At 38.2% G+C, this 21884-nt stretch overlaps 1 protein-coding gene across 14 annotated transcripts in view; it reads left to right on the top strand.

Annotated features, from left to right (window-relative positions):
• The window catches only part of svilb (supervillin b), a 64639-nt gene that overhangs the window by 9513 nt on the left and 33242 nt on the right, over nt 1–21884 (top strand). For 8 of the 14 annotated variants that reach the window (XM_079877760.1, XM_079877755.1, XM_079877754.1 and 5 more), the window contains exons 1-10: nt 7609–7797; nt 10701–10764; nt 13114–13193; nt 13274–13331; nt 13721–13884; nt 14292–15012; nt 16395–16478; nt 18462–20675; nt 21382–21552; nt 21838–21872. In XM_079877760.1, coding sequence (XP_079733886.1) covers nt 7740–7797; nt 10701–10764; nt 13114–13193; nt 13274–13331; nt 13721–13884; nt 14292–15012; nt 16395–16478; nt 18462–20675; nt 21382–21552; nt 21838–21872 — 3649 coding nt within the window. In that variant the 5' untranslated portion in view covers nt 7609–7739. Of the gene's footprint in view, nt 1–7608; nt 7798–10700; nt 10765–13113; nt 13194–13273; nt 13332–13720; nt 13885–14291; nt 15013–16394; nt 16479–18461; nt 20676–21381; nt 21553–21837; nt 21873–21884 lie in introns of those variants that run through there. The other 6 variants (XM_079877751.1, XM_079877756.1, XM_079877752.1 and 3 more) reach the window with 4 other exon arrangements.

The following is a 21884-nucleotide window of genomic DNA, read 5'->3' as shown; positions in this document are numbered from 1 at the left end:
AAGGATTAGATCCCACCCTCCCTTCAGATAGTCTCCAAAGCCACACCTCCTCCAAAACACATGAGCACGTACAGCCAGAGCAGAGTCTGCAATGCGTCACGAGACAAGAGACAGTGTTATATTACCTCATGTCTCAAAGCACATAATAATAATAAATGTAAACAACTTACAGAGCTCTTTCTTGTACCACCTGACTGCTGCAGATTCATTTCGGCATTGATAGTGTTGACTTAGAAACGCATAAATCCGAGTCTGAGGATGTGAACAGCTCTGGGTAGAACGTCACGGGTTGGCATCTCGTAATTACAGTTAGAACATGGCGTTAAACAAGCATACGCTTGTTGTTTTGGTTCAGGAGGAGCTCAAAAATGCGGCTGCTGTTTGTTTACGGTGCTCGGTGACTGACGTCTGTCTACAACTCTGCATAGCCTCATAAAAACACACTGATGACGTGTGATGTCTGCGTGAGCAGGTGCACGGAGGTATGGAAATGCAATGATTGGACAAAGAGTTTTTGGTCCAGAGACTTTTAATAGACCACTTTAATTATTGTTTGCTATCAGGATGTGAAGAGAGTTTCAACCAGTTTAACAAATGAAAATCATTGCCTACCCTACCTATAAGTCAGTGAATGGTGTCCATGTATAATCTTTAAATAAGATTATTTTGCTTTTATTTAATTTTGAGATTTATATATATATATATATATATATATATATATATATATATATATATATATATATATATATATATATATATATATATATATATATATATATATATATATATATATATATTAGGGCTGCATGATATTGGAAAAAAAATTACATTGCAATATTTTTTCCCAACGATATATATTGCGAGCCATCAATCCAGGCTAAAGTCAATAATTACCATTCCATGATATTAATAATTTCACTAATAAGCAAGCTTCATTACAAGTGACAAAAAGGTCACTTAATATTTTATTCCAAAATTAGAACATATTAACAGATATTTGTTTGTTCATTAGGCTATAATTCGCATTCATGTAAACGGCACCTAAAAGCTGTCACAAAGATCCAGCAAAAGTAATGATTATGAATATGTAAAATATTGCAATGAGACATTTTAATTGTTTATTAATAAACAAGTGTTTTCTGTGTCGGCTGCAAAGATGAAGTTGACGATACTGACTTGCGATCTTCGCAGTAGTGAACGCGCCGGAGAGAAATGCACATTTCATACGGATTACATCGTTTTATTTTGTTTTGAATGGTTCTGTTTAAAAGTAGAGATTTCTGTAGATAATATATATATTTCTATTTTTTTTTTTAGGTGTGTGAGGTGAGTTGGCTACCTTATACGCTGAGTTTCAGTTCATGGATGATAGCTTAAGCTCCAGTTCAGGCGCTGGCGCCTCTCTGTCGTGATTATCTATTGTCTGCTATATTTACTTTTTATTTATTAAATCCAGGAAATTGGATAATGAAACACTGATTAAAATTAAGATACAATTAATACAAAACGAAATTCGTTTTAAAGAAAGGCTTTGTGCTTTCTGTTTGAGGTCTCTGTGAAAGTTTTAAAGCAGTCTTTTAGTGCCGCTTTCAGAGCACTCATGTCCGTAACGGAGAACTGTCACGTAACATTGTTTTTTCCTCATAAATGCGAACACGAGAAATAAAAGGCAAAAGACTTTTTAAAAAAGACAACCATCCACAACTTTATAACACTCCAGGCAAAGCACCTCTTTTTGGTCAACACCCTCCTTTTTGTAGCCGAAATAGTCCCAAATAGCTGATTTTGACTTTCTTTTTGGTACGAAATCATAATTTTTTTGCGGCGGATCCTCTTCGTCGCCCATTTTTAGCTATAGGATTGCCAGTGAATGTTGGCTGTGAGCGGTGAGCAGCGGCACAGCGGAACGTGCATGTCACCCCAGCAACAAGCCATACAACAAACTCGTGTTTACTGTGTGCTACCGTTCTCTTAATACACCATGGGTGCTACTACCCTTCACATCGCATGTTCCGGCGATATGACCATCGCTCATACGCACATCGCGATGTCGATGTTAAAACAGAATATCGTTCAGCCCTAATATATATATATAAAATTGTCAATTACACTATACTACAGTTAATATGTTGTGTGATTAATTCAGTGAATGGCATGCAGTTGTAATATTTTTAGATAAGACTTATTTTAAGATTAATATTTTGATTAATATGTTTATTTTATTTTTTTGTATTGTATGATTAATTCAGCAAGTGGCGTATGCTTTGAAATATGATTATTTTCCTTTTCATTCTAGTTTTGTGTTAAAATGTCTTTTGGCACTCCAGCAAAATGAGTTTTTTTATTTTTTATTTGATGTTTTTCAAGTGATTTATTTGCAACACTGAAAGTTCAAATCAAGCACATTGCATTGTTCGCTGGTTCTATATATCACATTTTGGCATAGTAGGTCCTCCAGATATTCTGTGCATATATATTCTGTATACTAAATACATACTGTGAGAATTCTATTACAAAAACAGTGCAAGGACTGTTCAAAGTAGGAGGATGAGAATAAGGGAAGGAAAAGACAAGTCCTTTTGAGGATAGATGTTTAGATACGAGACAGAACAATGAGACATACTGAGACGGTCCAGATTCAGGATCCCAACAGAGAATCACTTTCAATCCAGAGCTTTATCTTTGTCTGGAAATCCAGCCTCTAGTGTTTGAGGCAGTTAGAGATCCACACCTGACTCCTGTCTGTAAAGTATGTTCGAATGGTTGTTCTCACAGTGCAGTCTGTAGTTCAGCAGTAATTTAAACAAACCTCATCTTGCCAGAAAAGCTCTCTGTGTCCTAATAAAGGCAGAAGATGGAGACCAGAACGACTACAGAATGTAGTCTGAGTGAACTCCTCCTCCGAGCTGTGCTGGGACTGCAGGTTAAATGTAAGTAAGGGAGTTTTTATAAGATTCCAGAAGTGATTTGACTGTTTCTACTGATGTCTCTCATATTCCCATACAGGGATACTTTTTCTATTGCTTTATGATAATATTAGTCACGTGTGTCTGTATACTTAAATTTGTACTTGTTATATTGCATACCTGCACAGCACACAGCTTTACAGCGATTACAAGGGCTCATGTCAATAAATGTCAAGTGAATAACAGCAGTGGGCATCTATGTTTGAGCATGAAGCGTTTAGTAATCTCTAGCTTAGGTCAGAGCATTTAGACTGAACTTTGTTGTTTTTGTGTGATGTCTGTTCTTCCCACAATGCTTTGATGCGGCCCATCGTTCAACTTTGTCTCATGTAAACACAAGATTGTTGCTTGGCAATGGCACTAGCAGTTCCTTGAGTGATGAATGTGTGAAATCAATCTCAGTTTTGAATCCTGCTTTTATTTTGATGCCTTAGACTACACAACAGGATCCAACACTCACAGTTCAGATTTTCAGCTGTCTTTAATTTTTCCTAGAAATTTCACCTATATACATTCAGCAAAGTGAAAATCAGATGTATTGTAAATAACACAATAATGTATAAAATGCAGTTCAATATGATTCTGTTGATATAATTATTGTTTGATTATACTGAATCTCTTGATTCATTGATTGAAATACAGAAAAGCAGTAATGGTGTGAAATATTACTGTTTAAAATCACTGTTTTCTGTAATATATTTTAAATGCAATTTCTGTGATGCAACGCTGAATTTTAGCATCATTATTCCAGTCTTCGGTCACATGATCCTTCATAAATCATTCTAATATGCTGATTTGCTGCTCAGGACACATTTCTTATCATCAATGTTGAAAACAGTTGTGCTGCGTAATATTCATATGGAAACTTATTATTTTTTTTTAGGATTCAAAATCTGGTTATCTATGCAGAAAATGAATAACTTTTATCCTACTATAACACTCTATACAATTATCACAATATCAGATTTGCATATTACATTATTATATTACTTTTATTGTTTCATCATCTCACATTATAAGTTTATACTGAGATATACTGTGTTATTGACCTATTGCACAACCCACACTCATAGTCCTGCGTAACCAGCTACTAACCTCTAAATGACCAGAATAGACTCAGTCATAACTCCTTGGCTCACTGGAAGCATCGAGTCTAGTTATTTGTGTTTGTGTTTTTAGGTCTCAAATGTACTCTCTAATTCTGCAGTCAGGGCAGGTAAATTAGATATCTCCTTCTTAACATCAACTACTTGATCATCATAACTTCATAAAAATCTTGTATACATTGTATTTATTGTACAGTTTTGTTTATTTGTATCCTAGAATTGGCCAAGGGAGAAGGAAAAGTAGAGGTATGACTTCCAGGAGTGAAAGGAATATGATAGATGAGTGTGGTGAAGAGCACATGCACAGCAGAGCCGGATAAACATAAGTTAGCCACTCCTCCTTGAGGTCTCTCAGCCAATCACGTCACACATTGCCTTATTAAGGGCAGCAGTGCTTGAGTGGTACAGTAAGATGACTTGGAGATGACAAGAGATGGACATGTTTGCATGTGCATGTGCCAGTATTATGACGCTCTGGCTAGACTGGGTTTTCTTCAAAATGTAGCAGTCAAACATTTTTTTGGCTATGATATTTTAGAGTTCAAGCTGTCTGAAACACAGCTGCCTGAAAAACATTGATATTTTAGAGCTCAAAATTTGATTATACATTTTTATACTTGGGTTAATCATGAAAAACCCATATTTTTTTATTTATTTGTATTAAGTTGTACCTGTTTGTAGTGTAATCGGATAGCATTCTGAATTGCATGATAACCATCAATCTCATGTATGAAATCACTCTAAATAAGGACTGAAACATTGTCAAGTTTGCATGAATACACATTGTGTGCTGTCTTGTTTTACACAATGCCCATTGTACTGTGGCGTACAATAGAAATACTTTTAAATGTGCCAGTAAAAGCAGTTGTGTTTCGGGCAGCTAGTTATAAACATAACAATTATTATGCCCCTTCTCATGTCATGACTGAGTTTTACACACTGTTTAGTGCAGTGTTTCTCAAATCCAGTCCTCGGGACCCACTTCTCAGAATGTTTTAGATGTCTCACCATCCAACATCCTAAGAAGCTGATTAGTGAGAAATATAAAACATTCTGGTTGGTGCATGGATCCCCAGGACTGGAGTTGAGAAACACTGGTTTACTGAACCTCACAGGACCTTTGGCTCTTGGTGCTCCCTCTAGTGCACACTATGACAATGTCACACTAAAGTTGAAGTGTTTTATTAGGTTGTGTTGGCATATACCTGTGTGGGCCTATTGCACTTTCATTCTGTCTGGTTTGTCTCATGCTAACAATGATTTGCAGCAACAAAGGAATCGACAGTACTTTTCAGAGAGAGTTTTGAGGCAGTTTGATTGACAGACACTTTGGCGATGTGACAGAGTTAACTTTACGCATGGAAGTGCAGACAAAGAAGTTCACATAATTATGATGCAGTTATTGTGTTTTAAATGTATGTTTTTCTTCTAATATTTATATTAAATTTTTCTTCTCATATTGATATTTTATTTCAGCTGCTAAAACATATATTTTTTTAACTAGTTTTAGTTTGTTAAAAATAACAACACTGGCAGTAATGTTGTCAAACACCTGTTTAAGCGACTTGGCAACTAGGCAACAATTTCCAAGAATAATCCTAATAGTTTGTCAATAAAATCAAAGCTGCAGTCCATAACTTTTGGAGCTCTTGCGGTTAATAAACAGAACTGCATGCGTTTTGCGGAAGAACATTATAGCCGGAGCTACTTCTCTCTGTTTATGTATGTGACGAGTCACACAGGTACTGGGTTACTCCACAATGGTATGATCCGACCGGTCTAAAATTGTCTGGATATAAACACTTTTTATAGGTGTACCGTAGTGATTCAGGATAAGACAAAAAACGGTTTGGAAAATTGATTCATGATGTACTCGCTCATTACATATTTTTTTTGTAAATTTTTAACTCAAAAAAGTTATGGACTGCAGCTTTAACAATCAATTTTATTGATTGATTGTTAATGTTAATACAGCAAAAGGTATGTGAGTAATATGTGTACTATACTGGATGGTGTAGTTACAGCATCTACCAGTAAAAGGGCTAACTTTTTAATGCTAACCAGCTAAAACTTAAAGGCCGCCTGTGGTGAAGTTTTGAATGTTGTTTATATGTCTATGTGGAGTTTTTAAAGACAAACCATGTGCAAATTCATAAGTCAACACCAATGTAGAGTATTTTCTCCTTAAAACTGCAGTAAAAAAGACAGTCTCAAAAACGCGGTTTAAAATAGCTGGTGTTTCTGATGCCACAAATATGTTGTAACCAATCATGTCAACATGTGGGCGAGCTTTAGCATATCATGATTACTATCCTGCAAAGCAGGGGAGTCTCAAGAGAAGCCAGGTTATCACGGTATGTTTTTCTGTTGATATGAAAAATCAGGTACATTTGGCAATATAGTGGGTTAATTGTATATAATGTATATTACGATGTGAACTATATGCCTTTCTCCACTGACGTTCTAAGTTGTTCAAAGCGTTTCTAAGGATGCTGATTTTTAGAAGGCAGCTGTCTGACTCTGAGATGGCGAACGGGAACATGGTTTGAGTAACGTTAGCAACACATTATTAGCTGTTTGATAATATAGTAAAGCCAGGCTAATCATATTAATTACCGTTATGTGTCATATTAACTACAGTAAAGTTGACCGAGTGGATCAGGTATTCTGAGCTGGTGTGAGTGAGTGGAGGCGGGGCTAATTTGCATATTCATAGATCCGCGTATACTAAATGAACCAAGGGTGCGAGTAACATTCAAGCTATTTTAAGGCATGAATAATTTTTTTCACAGGAATTTTTTTTTTTAAATATGTCATTTTGGTGATCAAAGGATGAGTTTTAAGGGATAAAATTGACATCCAAAATGTCCTGTCGCATTCGTAGCAATAAGCATAAAAGCATCAAAATTACATGGAAGATAGCTTTTATCTTGTTTAGCAGTCTTTAGTGTGTGCATTATAAGAATATAGAATTTTCTTAATAATACAGCTTGATTTTAATAAAGCTTCACATTCATTTGCCTTGTTTTTCTGACTAAAATATGTTAAAAACAGGTCTGACTAATTAAAGACTTTCGTCTTTGCATCACCGAGTATTTGTGACTCCTGGATTGCTGACGCATGTGTGAGTGTGTGTAAATGTAGCAGCGATCATGTCATAAGTCCAAGAATCTACCGTGCTCCCACAATCCACTTTTATCATCCAGGCTAATTTCTGCCTGTAATCAGATTACTGCCTGTGAGCTGCCTAGCACCTCTCTCTCTCTCTCTCTCTCTCTCTCTCTCTCTCTCTCTCTCTCTCTCTCTCTCTCTCTCTCTCTCTCTCTCCCTCTCCCTCTCCCTCTCCCTCTCCCTCTCCCTCTCCCTCTCCCTCTCCCTCTCCCTCTCCCTCTCCCTCTCCCTCTCCCTCTCCCTCTCCCTCTCCCTCTCCCTCTCCCTCTCCCTCTCCCTCTCCCTCTCCCTCTCCCTCTCCCTCTCCCTCTCCCACCCTCCCATGTGTTTGCTTTAGCCCTGCAGTTTTGCCTGTGTGCATTTCCATCACGTTGAGTCCATCCGTGGCGGTCCCTCTCTCTCTCTTGCTCTTTCTTCGTCTGCCTGAGTCTGTGATTAGGTCTGTCTGTCCTTTTCCTCTCTTTCCTCTGTTTTCTTCTTTCCTTTTCATTCCAACATGTTTCAAAACCAGTGGATTACGAACTATCTCAACCATGTCACACAGTGTAGTCAAGGTAAGTGTGGAACTGTCTGTATTGTAAGTGTGGTAACACACGGTAAGTGTGGAACAGGCTGATTTATGGGGATTTGAGTGAAAATCGTTACCGGGTCATTGATTGAATAGTTATAGAAAGGATCACACAGTTGTCTGATTTAAGAATGGATGGCTTTGTTTTAATTAATTTGGCATTGTGTGATCCTGGAAAACATAATTCATTTTAATAGTTGTACAAAACAGAAGTATATGACTCTTGCTTTACTCTTGTTCTGTTGAGTATGAAGATTGATTAATTGATCAGATGGAGTCTGAATACTTGTAGTGTGCTAAAGGTTGCTGTGAACTGACCATTTGGAGATCGTCTGCATCAGCTGATGACTGTTGCCAAATGAATCAAAATGGTCATTCTGCCTGGAGTCAGTGTAGAAATACAGATAGCCCTGTCAATGGAGATTTTCAAATAGAAAGTATGCCTTTATTCTATACTATTAATTTGCCATCATTATTTTGTATAATAAATTTTGTATTATTGTAATAATGTAAATATTACATTGGCCATTAGTCAATCTGCTCTCCAGAGAACAGGAATCAATATTAAACACTTGTCTGTGCAATTGATAGAGTTTGCTTTTTTAATACTTGGTCATCAAAGGGAACAAGATCATTGGCAAGCTCACTTAAGTCATATATCATTTTATCCATGTGCAGGTAAAACAACCAACCTCTAAAGTAAATGATTCTGGATAGACTGATGTATATTCGCTTGGCTGATTTTTGCTTTTTGAGGTTATTGACCTCAGCTGATAAAAAGAAGTCTTCTGTGAGCACATTTTCTATATTTTTTATTTACCAGATCTAATTGTAGAATTTTTAAAAACGTATTTTAATCTATTTCTCACCATGAATATGGGGTAGCTGGCACGGCGTTAAACTATAAACAAACATTTCCTTTTTTTTTTCTCAGTGAATTTCAAATGTCGTGTAAAATTTAATTATATTAACCAATGTTGCATTATTAATTTATATATCAAATAAATTCTGTTCTTTTGAACTTTCTTTTCATCACTGAATCCTGCAAAATGTTTCACAGTTTCCACAAAAATATTAAGCAGCTCAACTGTTTTCAGCACTGACAATAATAATAATAAATGTTTCTTGAGCAGCAAATCAGCATATTAGAATGATTTCTGAAGGATCAAGTGACGCTGAAGACTGGAGTAATGGCTATAATGGCAAATAAATGACTTTAAAATAGATTATTTAAAAATAGATTAAAATAGATTTTTCATATTTTACAATATTATTGTTTTTATCTATTCTACTGTATTTTTGATCAAATAAATGCAGCTTTGTTGAGCAAACGAACTATTGACACCTTGCTCATCAGCTCACCATTGGAAAAAACCTGTCAGTCATCCACTAAACTAAAATCAGGTCTCGTTAAAATGGAGCAGTTAAGAGCCTGCTTGTCTCAGTCTGTCTAAGATGTTTTGTTAAGCCAAATCTGTGTTTCAACTGCCAAAGTTTCAGAGTCGCATCTCTGTAGTGCCTGCAACTGTCACACTGTGAATAAACCTGAACGTAATGTGTTGATCATGAAAAAAAAATGACCCCAGACTGTGTGTCAACACTGTGTTAAAATGTGCTAATGGCAGGACGTGATAATTACTGTTGTGCTGTCCACACGTTAGATCATAAAATCCTTCACACAAACCTTGTGTAAAAGTGGTTTACTAGACGTCCGTCTTTCTGTGCAGTGAACTACATGTGTTTTAAGAAGGAGGGCCTGTTTTTTTTTTCACCCTGATCTCCCCATCTAGTATTTTTAGACAATGCCTTGTTCTTCTCATCACACTCGGCTAATTTGTGGCTGTCAGCATCCTGAAGTGATTCTCTGGCAACCCTGGGACGGAAACTCGTCCACTAGACTTCATTTAAGCTAATTAGGATGTCTTCACACCCACGTTTTACTTTGTTCTTCTCAGCTTGTTCTTGGAGCGAACCCTCCCACCCCAGCCCAGGTGCTCCATTTGGAGGGGGTAAATTTATCAGTCGACACTGGAGAATGTTAAACACAGTAACTCAAGCTGTTGACTGTACAGCGGGGTAAAAAATAATAATACGATGGGTTTAAAGGGATAGTTCACCCTAAAATAAAAAGTGTCATCATTTACTCACCCTTATGTTGTTCCAATCCAAAGAGCTTCTTTCTTCTGTTGAACAGAAGATATTTTGAAGAATGTTGGTAACCTGACAGTTGACGTTAGCCATTGACTTCCATAGTATTTTTTTCCACACTATGGAAGTCAATGGCGACTGTCAACTGGTTGATTACCAACATTCTTTCAAATATATATTTTTTGTGTTCAACAGAAGAAAGAAACTCTTACAGGTTTGAACAACTTGAGAGTAAGTGATGACACAATTTTCATTTTTGGGTGAACTATCTCTTTAAATGGCCAAAACATGAAGTTAAGATGGAATGTTATTTAAATTGGTGTGGCATCCTAAGATAAATTTGTCTCTTTCCCGATTCTAATGAAAACTTGAGTTGCTTAACTTCACTGTAAGCAACATTAAAGTACATGTAAGTACACAAAACTATTCAAGTTCAGCTGGTAAATTGAGTTTGCGTGTGCACACATTTCATTTTATTTACGTCAGTATAATACGAGTTGTTTCTTGGATAGATGTGAATTGTCTTGTAAAAGTCAGCTAACACTTACAGAATCTCAGACATAGCCAGGCCTCCTCTTCTCCTATAGGCTATGATAGCCTATATTATAAACATTGTTTACATATCACTGTAAAGCTGCTTTGAAACAATTTGTATTGTATAAAGCGCTATATAAATAAAGGTGACTTGACTTGATATATTTCTAAACATGCTTTTAAGAGATTGTCTTGTTTCTTTTGCAGGCTTTGTCGGTGAAGCTTCTGCTAAGCTCTACAGCCCGGCACTACTAAAGAAAAGAGCAATAAGGTTAGAATACATGAATCTTGCCTTTATAAAGACCATTTATCTTAGTTTTAAACTGTTCTCATAAGTGTATAGCTGAATTAAATCCTGAATGAATCCTTTTATGTTCTTTAATACTTAACTCTAAATGGGTTGATGAGAGATTAGAGATTTTCTGCCCAAACTGTCTCCTTACAGTAGCTCAGACCATAGTGAGCTGCCTGCCTACACAGCATTTATAAGGCAATCCCAGCATGCACTGCAACAACTTAAATCTATGATGGTGGACAAACCCGCTAAATTCGTAAATGAAAATGGACAAAGTCAAAATATAAGCAAACATACATGTGTGTACTTATGAGTCAAAATACACTTAAACATTTGTCTTTAGAAATGATTAGAAACCTAATTTCTTCATTAGCTTAGCAACATGTGCTAGTGCCAGATAAATGGGAACAAACTGGGTTTTGGAGCAGAGCTGCAGTATAGAGTTCTGCAGGATTTCTTGTGTGCTGCTGTTAAACTATATACATATCCCATTCTTACATCTTTATTCTGGAGTTCAAATAAATCAAATCTTTGCTGCTGCTGTTTCTGAATGGCATATCTATACTTCTGTTATAAAAGTGATTGTTTGAAATGAAGCTGTTGCACTCTGGACCTCAGGACACAGATTGTGTGTTGTGTTAAATATCTTGAGATCAATGGAAAGGGTAGATGTTTTGGTTACTGTGGTCACAAATTGCGATTGGTCACAATACTGCACATTATATTGATTCTTCAATAAAAAAGACTTTTGCCTAGGAGAAGAAGAGGCATAGTCTGCTGTTATCATCACAGACCCAGAGTGTGTATGTGTGGGTGTATGTGCATGTTATCTTTTGTTGTTTCTATTGGTTAAGCTGTTAAAAGAGAAGAATATGCTCTTGACATGACTTTTAATGTGTCCAAATAAATCAAAACATCAGTTCTAAAGGAGTTCTCGCGATAACACAATATAGAACATAAACAGGTTGTAGTCACAACTCAGAATGTCTAAATTAAGCTTTATATATGGATGTCATTGTCAATGATCGTGGTGTATGTTCTGCCATATATCTTAGTTATGTTTCATAGAATGGGAGTGGCCAATTTCATGGTATGAAAAATATAGTCCTGTAATAATGTCTAATTATTATCAGAAATACATTAAATGTAAAGGAACATAATGGTTTCAATAAGAAACTTACGCACATTCAAATAATATTTAACAGAAATCAGAAGCCAGAAATCGAGCCAGATTTTTGCATGTTTATTTATATGTTAATTTAAAATGAAACTAAGCACTGTCACAATGCTTGATTCTGATTGGTTGGTATGTTACAAGGGTCTTGATTTAATTTCCTATTATTGAACAGGAGTGGAGAAGTTTCAGGTTTGTTAACCACATTACAGTAGCATATCATTTCACCACATTCTTTTTACATCACTTTTAAACTAGTTAACTACTGTACAGCTTGTTTCTAAGCAAGATACTTAGTGGTGTGGGGAAGTATATACTATGGTATAAGTGGAAAAATTGACCTGGCCTGTTTACTATTATTATAAGTTATTGAAAATGTAATGCACATCAAGGGTGTAATGGCCATTACACCTTTTTATGCGTTATTTTTTAATAATTCAATGCTGAGTCAGTTATTTATCCATGTATAGTTTCCATATCAGGTGTGTCTGAAAAGTTTCCACGAATTCAATTTAAACCTGTTCAAGCTCTAATTGGTGTTCTGCGGTCCTGTTTATGAGATTGTTGTGCATGGCGAATGGTGTGCTGTAAACGGGAGTAATTGGAGTGTGCTGTTTAGGATGGCGGGACTGGTACCATGGTGAAGGGGAACTCTAGATGTATAAATACCTCAGCAGCTAATCTATTCCTGTGGTCAGATTCAAGTAAACGTTCAAGATCCTCTATGCTAATTCAGCTTAAAATGTCACACGGGAACACATTGGTAGATTTGGCCACATGATCATGACCTGCCTATGTAGAATTTTGGAGACACTATGTTCCAAGGTGTGCAGAGAATAGATGTTGGAAAAAATCAACAAAGATCTAATGTATCATTTGGGTCGTCATGGCCAAGCAGGTAGTGTGCCTACTGTTACATCCTTGTGGATTCTAGAACAACATTCCTATCAGCCAATTGGATTTTAGGGTTGTGGTTACACTTACTGTAGGTCCCTTTTAAAAAAAAAAGTGGTAGTGGCAGAAAGACCAAAAATGTATTTAAACATATCAACTGTATTTGTATCAATATGACACGAACGTGACATTTACTAAAGCAATATTGATTGAGATTGGATTGTTTTGAATTATGCACTCTCTGTTTTGCCTTACAGCTTTGGTGTGGATGACAAGACATCACTGGTTAGGAGTACTACAGATATTGATGCAAACATTCTTGCTGTGCTGCCCAAAGGTGAGAAATACTAAGATAAGGTAAAGGATGGAAATAGTGAAAGTTCTTAAAGTTGGATATTTACTAAAAATCCTTTTTAGTTTCAGAGCTAAGGAAGCAATTTGAAACCACGATCAGAAGTCATCCAGAAATGAACAGGTACATTTGGTCTCCCAAAAGTTTTCTATGCATGTTAAAATTAAAATGGCATATCTATAGCTCAAACATTTGAGTATGGTGTTAGCAATGCAAAGGTCATGGGTTCGATTCCCATTGAATGCATGAACTGATAAAATAAATGTATACCTTGAATCCAATGTAAATTGCTTTACATAAAAGCATCTGCCCAAATGCATAGATGTACAATGACTGAAGGCTTTTGAAAACTCATATAGTCTGTTTTAAGGAATGTTACCATTACAAAAAAAAAAAAAAAAATGTAAGTAACTTACAATGTTGCATCATTACTTTATGGAAAGCACTGTCAGTCTTAGCCTCTCAGTTTTCCAGAATGTTGTGTTAACCCAAACACTACATAAATCATGCAGGAAAGAGAGGATAGCAAGAAGGTTGGAGGGGATTGAATCTGATGTTCCATCTGCTCTTGCTACAAGCATGCAACACACAGCCGGCCTTGTGACTAATCGGCTACTGGAGGAGGACACACCACGCTACACACGTGCTTCAGATCCCAGTGATCCAGGCATTGTGGGTAAGACACCACAATTTATTTATTTCTGTAAGCAGACGATATACAGTGGAGAACTATAGCAAGAGACACTGTTACTTTAACCCCTTTAAACCTTGGTACATAGAAGAAGAGGTGTGCTTTAACTTTTATTAGCAACCTGAAACCTGGCAGGCACAATGTAACAGCTGAAAAAATGCATTGAAAAAAAAGCCCAGGTCATATCTAGTGACCACAGTATCATAGAATTTTGGACCAGTAAGCAATCACCCATTACAACCTAGATACCACACAACAACACACAAAAAACACTCAGAATGTTATATCAATGCCCTGGCATTGATCACACATTCTTCAGAAGTAAAATGAATTGTGTGCTGTGGATACAATGAATGTTGATGTCCTCTCACTCTCTGTTTGCCTCTCTATAGTGCGGCGCTTCAGTCGTGATGAGATGGAAGCTCCAGAGCGGCAATCCAGAGGTCGGACACGTCCAGATCCACAGCCGCCCGCCAATCCTGACCCGATAGGCCTTACCCCAGCAGGGTCTGACGCAGCCAGCCTCAGCTCTAAAGCGGAGCGGATCGCACTCTACAAAGCTGAACGCCGACGACAATTATCAGAACGTTACGGAATCCTCCTCGACCAGGAGGTGGATCTGGATTACACGCCACGCTACACACGTGCACGGAGAGAGTCTGACTTGTCGGACAGAGGTGCTCCTCCTGACAGGGGACGTGGTGAAAGCAGAACAGGGGGTGGGGCTTTGCAAGAGCAGGATAAGGGGCGGGATCGAAGCAGCAGCAGGTCTAAATACAGCAGTTCAGGGATAGGGCGGGTCTTTATGCCTTCTGACCCCGCCCCCGATCCTGCTCCTCCGTCAGGCTTTGATGCCGAGCGAGAGAGAGAGAGGGCAATGAACTTGGAAAATTATAGACGAGCACCTGATCGAAGTCCGAAACCACGGCCACCGGAAGCTCCGGTTCCCATGGAAACAACTGCTACCCAACCAACAAAGGGTGTTGCTGTTGTCACTGTGGCAAGTTCTCCTAGAACAGCACGCAGAGCTTCGTTGCCCACAACACGATATGGCATCTCTCCTGGAGATCTGTTCATTGAGCAACAAGCTCAAAATATCCTCAACAGACAGGGGTAAGTATGTTTGCAGAGTTCTGGATCTTAGAAAGTGTTTGAGGACCCTGCTTTTGATTGATGTGGTATTATCTTCCTGTGTTGGCTTTCTTCCTATTGAAACAACAAGTTGGTGTGGGACATATAAGAGGACTTGCTCTTTTTTGTATTTAGCTTGAATGAATGCTACCATATCGATGGCCTCAAAGTTAAAAAAACATGGACTAATGGCACAAAACTGCCAATTCGATTTTTAAGATGGGGTCTTTAAGTCCCATAAAATAAGATTTTGACTAGTTTGGAATGAGGTTTTATTAGAATACAAATGTGTTAAATAATGGGTACATGAGTAATGGATAAATTAAGGGACTGCATATTTACAAAGACGGATTTACAACATATACTATAAAGAAAAGCTGCATAAAACAAGAGATTTGAGATCCCAGCTTGCTTAATTTTTAGAAATCATCCTACTGTTTAAAGCAAGTAAATGCAACAGGGTTAACAATTGCCATCATCTATCTATACCGATAAACTGGTGGACTTCGACAAGGACTAATGCTTTGTTTTTTTTTTGCCTCACTCCTATAATGCTAAAGCTCTTACATTCTCCTTGTAAAAATGCTGAATGGACCAGCTTTTGTGTTTAGTCAAGTTCGCAGTCATGCCAGAGAGCTGGGGTGAAATACCTGTATGTAGAACTGTTCACTGGACATCAGCAAGAAATTCACTCTGAAGCTCTGCTGAAAGATACTGCATTGTTTCACCTATTTTTAATGCTTAGTCTCTCCATAGTCATGGACAAGAAATGCACATTACTTAGTATGACAGTAATTGATTGATTTCAGACATTTAGAACATTTATCTCAGCATCAGAGGAGAAAAGCAATTCATTTTATTTAAAATAAACAACCTATTGTCAGCATGAAAATACAAGTCAGCTAGTGTAACCCTCATTATTTCATAGTGATTGTTTCCATAGGAGACCCCTACAATAATTTATAAAGAGATATCTTTATAACTATCTTTTATATCTAAGTACGGGTACATGTGTTTTGATCGAGTGTTACATAACTCTGAAACTCTAAACAACCCTTGAGGAGAAAGATGTCCAGACTGATGAGATCATCATACTTAAATGAAGGCCCCTAAGGCAGTAATAATGTCAGATACTAATTGAAGAACCTTAAACTAAAGTCAGGCAAGATAACTATACAACCAGAAAGAGAGGAAACAATCAGGGATTGTGAACATACAGTAGATGTTTTATTTGTGACATTACAATAGTCCCCTTCTAGAATCTCATTTAGGATTGGTGAAGTCATGAGTGTGTTTTGTTATAGTGGTAAATGTCATGGTGCTGTTACTGTGATAACTGGGATCTGGGCCTCTGTGTTCTTTAGCTTGGCAGCTCTTTCTCAGAGTGAGTGGTCCCTCAGGAGAGACATGGACAGTGAAACATACTCACAAATCAACTGGCCATCCAGGTATCAGAGTGGGAGTGTAACCCTTTAAATTCCCTCAGTTGACCCGCTAACTCCATTTTCCAACAATTTTCCTTATCTTACAAAGTTCATAGATTGACAGTCACCATAGATGATGGCAAACCGTTCCCTTTTTAATCTCCCCCTGCATCCACTGCGTTTTTTTACCACTGACCTTTGTTCCTCACCAAAATATGACCAGCTCCTAACAATGAACCTTGGCTTCAGTCCTTTTCAATTAGTCCCTGTCATAAAATGATAACAGGTGAAGCTTATTTGTGTGTCAGTAAGTCACTGCTGGTTGAGAGGTTATCAATAAATGGTTACAAGTAACTAATAAATGGTTACCAGGACATGATAGCTTGTTAATGATTTCATATTAGTCTATCAAATGGGTAATAAATAACTGGGCTGGATTTTAAATATGTTGGCTTGCATTTATTATTATTTTCCCTGTGTGGTTAACATTGATTTCAGGAAAAAGCTTGCTGCAGAATTAATTGAAACAAACTATTTTAAGCTTGTTTTGATGACACTTGATTCCTTGATTTTGATGAAACTTTCTCTCAAAATTAGGGATGCACGATATTATCTGCAAATAAAGGCTTAAAATGTAAATATTGGCCTGATTTAAAATGATGCCGATATGCCTTGCCGATAATAAGATATGTTGATTGTGCATCTGCAGTAACTCACATGTGCTAGCAATATGATCAATACGATCAATATGAGCAATATGATCTGCTCTGTGGTCATTTTTTAAGCGAACTTTTGCCTGAATGGTGATTTAGATTCAATGTTTTGGATCGCTGCACTGAATTTGAGAATGCAAGTACAGAATGATGCGTCCGGTGTGCAATACAGTCATTAGTGTGTGCAGCAACCTCCCCCGGGTCCTAATGTCCGCCCGGTGAGGAGTTTTATTTATTTAGAAGGTGCTGTAGGCCTACTTGTTAGACTAATAAAATGAAAAGTTAAATTCACAAATAACATTAAGATACTTGTGTTTCTGAATAAATAAAGCAGCAGTTGTTGTCATAAAATCACAAATCTAGTTTGATTTAAAGTTCAGAAGCTATAGTTTACATGATGAATAAAAATGAACGCAAACATGACACTTGTAAATTAAATAATTTTATATGTACAGTTTAATTCAATAATGTGTAATTCTTTCAAACGGATTATAAAAATAACTTCAGTAAATCCAAGAAGCTCTATGGCCCTGTTTACACCTGGTATTAAGATGCATTTTGGTCGATCGGATCACAAGTGGACGAGGGTGAGACATACCCGTTTACACTTGGTGTTTCAATTTGTCTCTTTTGTCCACTTTCAACCACTTCTGTCCTGATTTCTTTGAGTGAAGGGTTATGGCGGGTAAATGTATGTTTTTTTTTTTTCGTCTTCAAACCAAACTTTGTTAAAACAAAAATTGAAATTCCACATGAGCGTTTACACTAGGAAAGCAATCCGGTCAAATACATTTTCGACTACCTTTGGAAGTGGTTGAAAGTGGACAAGCTCAAAACATTTTACACCCTATTTAAACCTTTATTTAGCGTCGTCCACCTGCGATGTGATCAACCAAAACGCATCTTAATACCAGGTGTAAACGGGGCCTAAAATATTTTTTTGCTTTTGCTGTAGACCATCTACAAATGTTAAATCCACAAATAAAATGTTAAGGTTACAACTGCATCTAAAAACAGCAGTGATTTATTTTATTATTGTTTGTTTCAAAGCTTTCAATGTTTTCTCATTATAAAAGGAACTTTAATAATGTTTTAGTTCTAAGGAAAGTGCACAGGAAAGACTTTTTTGTTGTTTCCAAATAAAAGGACAAAATATCGGCATCAGCTATCCGCCAAAATGAGTTGAAAAATATCGGCATATCGACAAAATATTGTGCATCCCTACTCAAAATGATAGTAGGTCATGCTTTGAACTGGGTGAATGTTAATTCCTCTCTTTCCTCCCTTCATGAAGAATACGAGTAAGAGAGAGACAGACAAGGGAGGATATCTCAGGAAGGGTTTCTGATTCAGGGCCAGATGCATCCTCTGTCAGACGTCATCCAACAGTTGCCCCTCAATATTTGGCTCCACGACCTCAATCTGCTAACCAGCCGCGAACACGGAGCACTGAACCCCCAATCCAACAACCGAGTCAGCTAGCAGAGGCCCGTCAACAAAGGGCACATAGTGCAGAGCGGCCACTATTCCAGCGCAATCACAGTATGGATTCACCTGCCTTTCAACACATACCTTCAAGTGAAATGGGAATTCATCAGCGTGCCCAAAGTGCAGAGCCCCCAAACTATGAACAGATTCCTGGTGTACACCCTAGCACCATGGGTCATCAGCCTGGATTCGGGAAAATCAGGCAATCCCTACCAAGGCGAGATAGTCAAGATCCTCAACAACCGACACAAATGACACAACAACCACGCCCAGCACACAAAGATCTCCAGCAGCCATTACCTGGTCGCAGAGATGCCCCACCACCTGTACAAAAGTATCGGGCTATCCTTCAACCAGTGCCATTAGATCGGGACTCTCGCCAACCAGCTCAAGCACATGCAACTTCTCAGAAGCCTCTACATGAATATGAACACACCTCGCATTTACGTCCATCACATAGGCATTATGGTCACAGCCAACCTTTGCAGTACGGTACAGTCCAGGCATTACCTCCAGCCTATGGACAAATTGTCCACTCTGGTCCTTCCCATGCATCTAGCCATCTATCCCCACCTTCAAATGCTCATGTGGCTCAGCCTGTGCCTGGACCTCCACTTGGCATGTCTGAGATGCTGGATCACAAAGGATGTTTGGCCTCACCTGGTTCGACATCTACTGGAAAAGAGGGTGAAGAGACAAGATGGCGTCCCAGTGCTGATCTTATTCAGCCCGTTCACAGAGAGGGTCGATCAGCATCCAGGGTGCATCCACCTTCAGAAGGGCTACTTAGGAGCAGAAAGGCTGTGTTACCCTCAGAGATCCGCCGCAGACAAAAAAGTGTGGATGATCCCATGCGTGGACAAACTGATGAAGTTTTGGAAAGTCAAAGAATCAGAAGGATTAGCCAGTCAGAGGAGACAGAGGGCAGAGGTGGAAGAAAGTTGCACCAGTTGGAAGGAAGGGAAGGGCCTGATGGAAGAGGAATGGCTCAATTGGAAGATGGCACAATAACAGGTGAAATTGGTCTAGTAAATGACAGAGAAGGGCTTGTTGACCGAAGGAACAGGCAATCCGAGGAAAGGGAGGTAGATAATGGCACAAAGAACAGTTGGACAGGTGAAGATGTGGGACGTAGTGTAAGGAAGATTGGTCAAAGAGAAGAAAACAAGCAAATGAGTGGTATTAAAAAGGAGGACGGTCAAGGTAATTGGAGCATTAACCAGTTAGAGGGGATGGAGCAAGGAGGTGTCAGGAAGGTTGACAAATTCAAAGAAAGAGAATGGGAAGTTGATCAAAGAAAAGGCCAAGCTGATCAGTCTGTTGAACCACTGGTACAGTGTGATAATAGAATCAGTCAGGAGGTAGAGGAGCAAGAAGGCCAAAGGTTCCTGCAAAAAGAAGTGGTAGAAGGACATGGTAGAAGACAACGGATCAATCTGTCAGAGAACGAGGAAGGGCAAGTCAGACGAAGAAGGATAAACCAATCCGAAGATGATTGGGAGGGACGTAGGGTACGTACAATTGGCCAGTTGGATGAATGGGAAGCGCAAGGAGTGCATCGAATGGGCCAACCAAATGATCAGTTTGAAGGACGTGAGAAAGGAAAACAGAGGTATAACCCACAACCATCTGAAGGTATGGACACCACTCCCACACAGGTACAGCTAACCAATGAACAGCATTTTCCACACAATAAGGTGGGGGAAGTTGGAGGGTACTTGCAGAAAGGTTCCTCCCTCCCACAAGCTCAACATCGCTTGAGTCAGGCTGCATGTGACCTCAGGCCAAAGGCACGAATCCGCTCCATGTCAGATATTGGAGTAACCCAGCGGTCTGCTGCATTGAGAAGTCTTGAGCGTGCTGCCAGTCGAGAGTCTACTGTAGTGATGGGTCCTGGGCTTCATACTAAGGAGCCGGGTGCTGTGGCCAATGGTGAAATGGGCACCTTGGACACAAGAGTTTCTGTGGCAAAGCTGAGACATTCCTACCTGGAGAATGCTTCTGGACACAGACCTGAGCTGTACGTGGACTGGCCTGTCAGCATGCTAAGTCAAGATTTTGTCAAAGATGATGATTAAACCCACTAACCTTCAAGTAATAACCCTTTCTTTTGGATGTAAAGTTCTGCTTTGTTAATGCAATGCCTCTACCGTATGCTGCTGTTCATTCAGAAGTTTAATTTGTAATTGCTGAAACTTTATCATACATCCAATCAACTAAGTCTGAATGGAGGAATGTTGGCTTCAACTAATGACTTTGCATTTAAAATCACTTAATCTAAACTGAATTTAAAGCTATTTTGGCAACTTCTCTAACAATATTGGCTGCAGGATGAGATTTTGTAGGGTTACAAACTGTTGGATCTTAACCTTGCCTTGATCTTGTGCGAATAAATATGGTTCTGTCTTCATCAAATGCATGATTATCATTACTAAATAAAATTGATAGTGTGATTTGTTGATTTGATTGACTTGTTGATGTATTGCTCAGTTTAAGTAGTCTGAAATATGAGGGACTTGGATTAGGTTTTTTGATTTGTGACTATCGACTAACTTTGTTATGGAGCCCCTAAAGTGCCCTGAGACTTTTGTGTGTGCATGACAATTTTCTTGAATGCACACAAAAATGTCTTGGGGTTTTTTATCCTGCTAATTTTGCTTTAGAGACTCTTTACCTAACTAATTCTGAAAGTTATCTTTTATTAAGACAATCTTTCCTGTCTAAAGGGAGTCTAAAGTTGACCAGGTTCCCGTGGAGACTGATCCAGTTGTCAGCAGTGACCGGGAGAGAGGAGCACGTCGGCCCAGACGTTATTTTTCCCCTGGTGATGACAGGAAGTCATCTGAGAGGTTTAGAACCCAGCCAATTACATCAGCCGAAAGGCTGGAGTCTGATAGGTACAGTGAAACAGGAAGTCCTTTGTTGCACTGAAACCATCAATTTATTATTAGTTGTGGTAAATTGTCTCTGTTTTATTCTCAAGTCTTTCACAGTATTTTAAAAAAAATCTGTTACTTATCAGAATTTATGAAAGCTTTTTTGAAAGGTTTAATCAGTACCTGTAATGTGCATTTGTTCTGGCTACAGTATGTGGTTAATTTTTCTTTTCTTTAGTCATCATATTACACCAGTTGAATCATCAGAGTCAGTTATTTTTGTTCTGTTTGTACTTTTTTCTTCAGGTCCCATCTTAGTCCAGAGCGTCAACATGGAGAATGTGAGTAAAAAT

Source organism: Squalius cephalus (genome assembly GCF_949319135.1).
Source record: "Squalius cephalus genome assembly, chromosome: 7".
In the NCBI taxonomy this organism is placed as follows: domain Eukaryota; kingdom Metazoa; phylum Chordata; class Actinopteri; order Cypriniformes; family Leuciscidae; genus Squalius; species Squalius cephalus.
The sequence above is the reverse complement of the archived record's forward strand: the minus strand, read 5'-3'. Positions and strand labels throughout refer to the sequence as shown.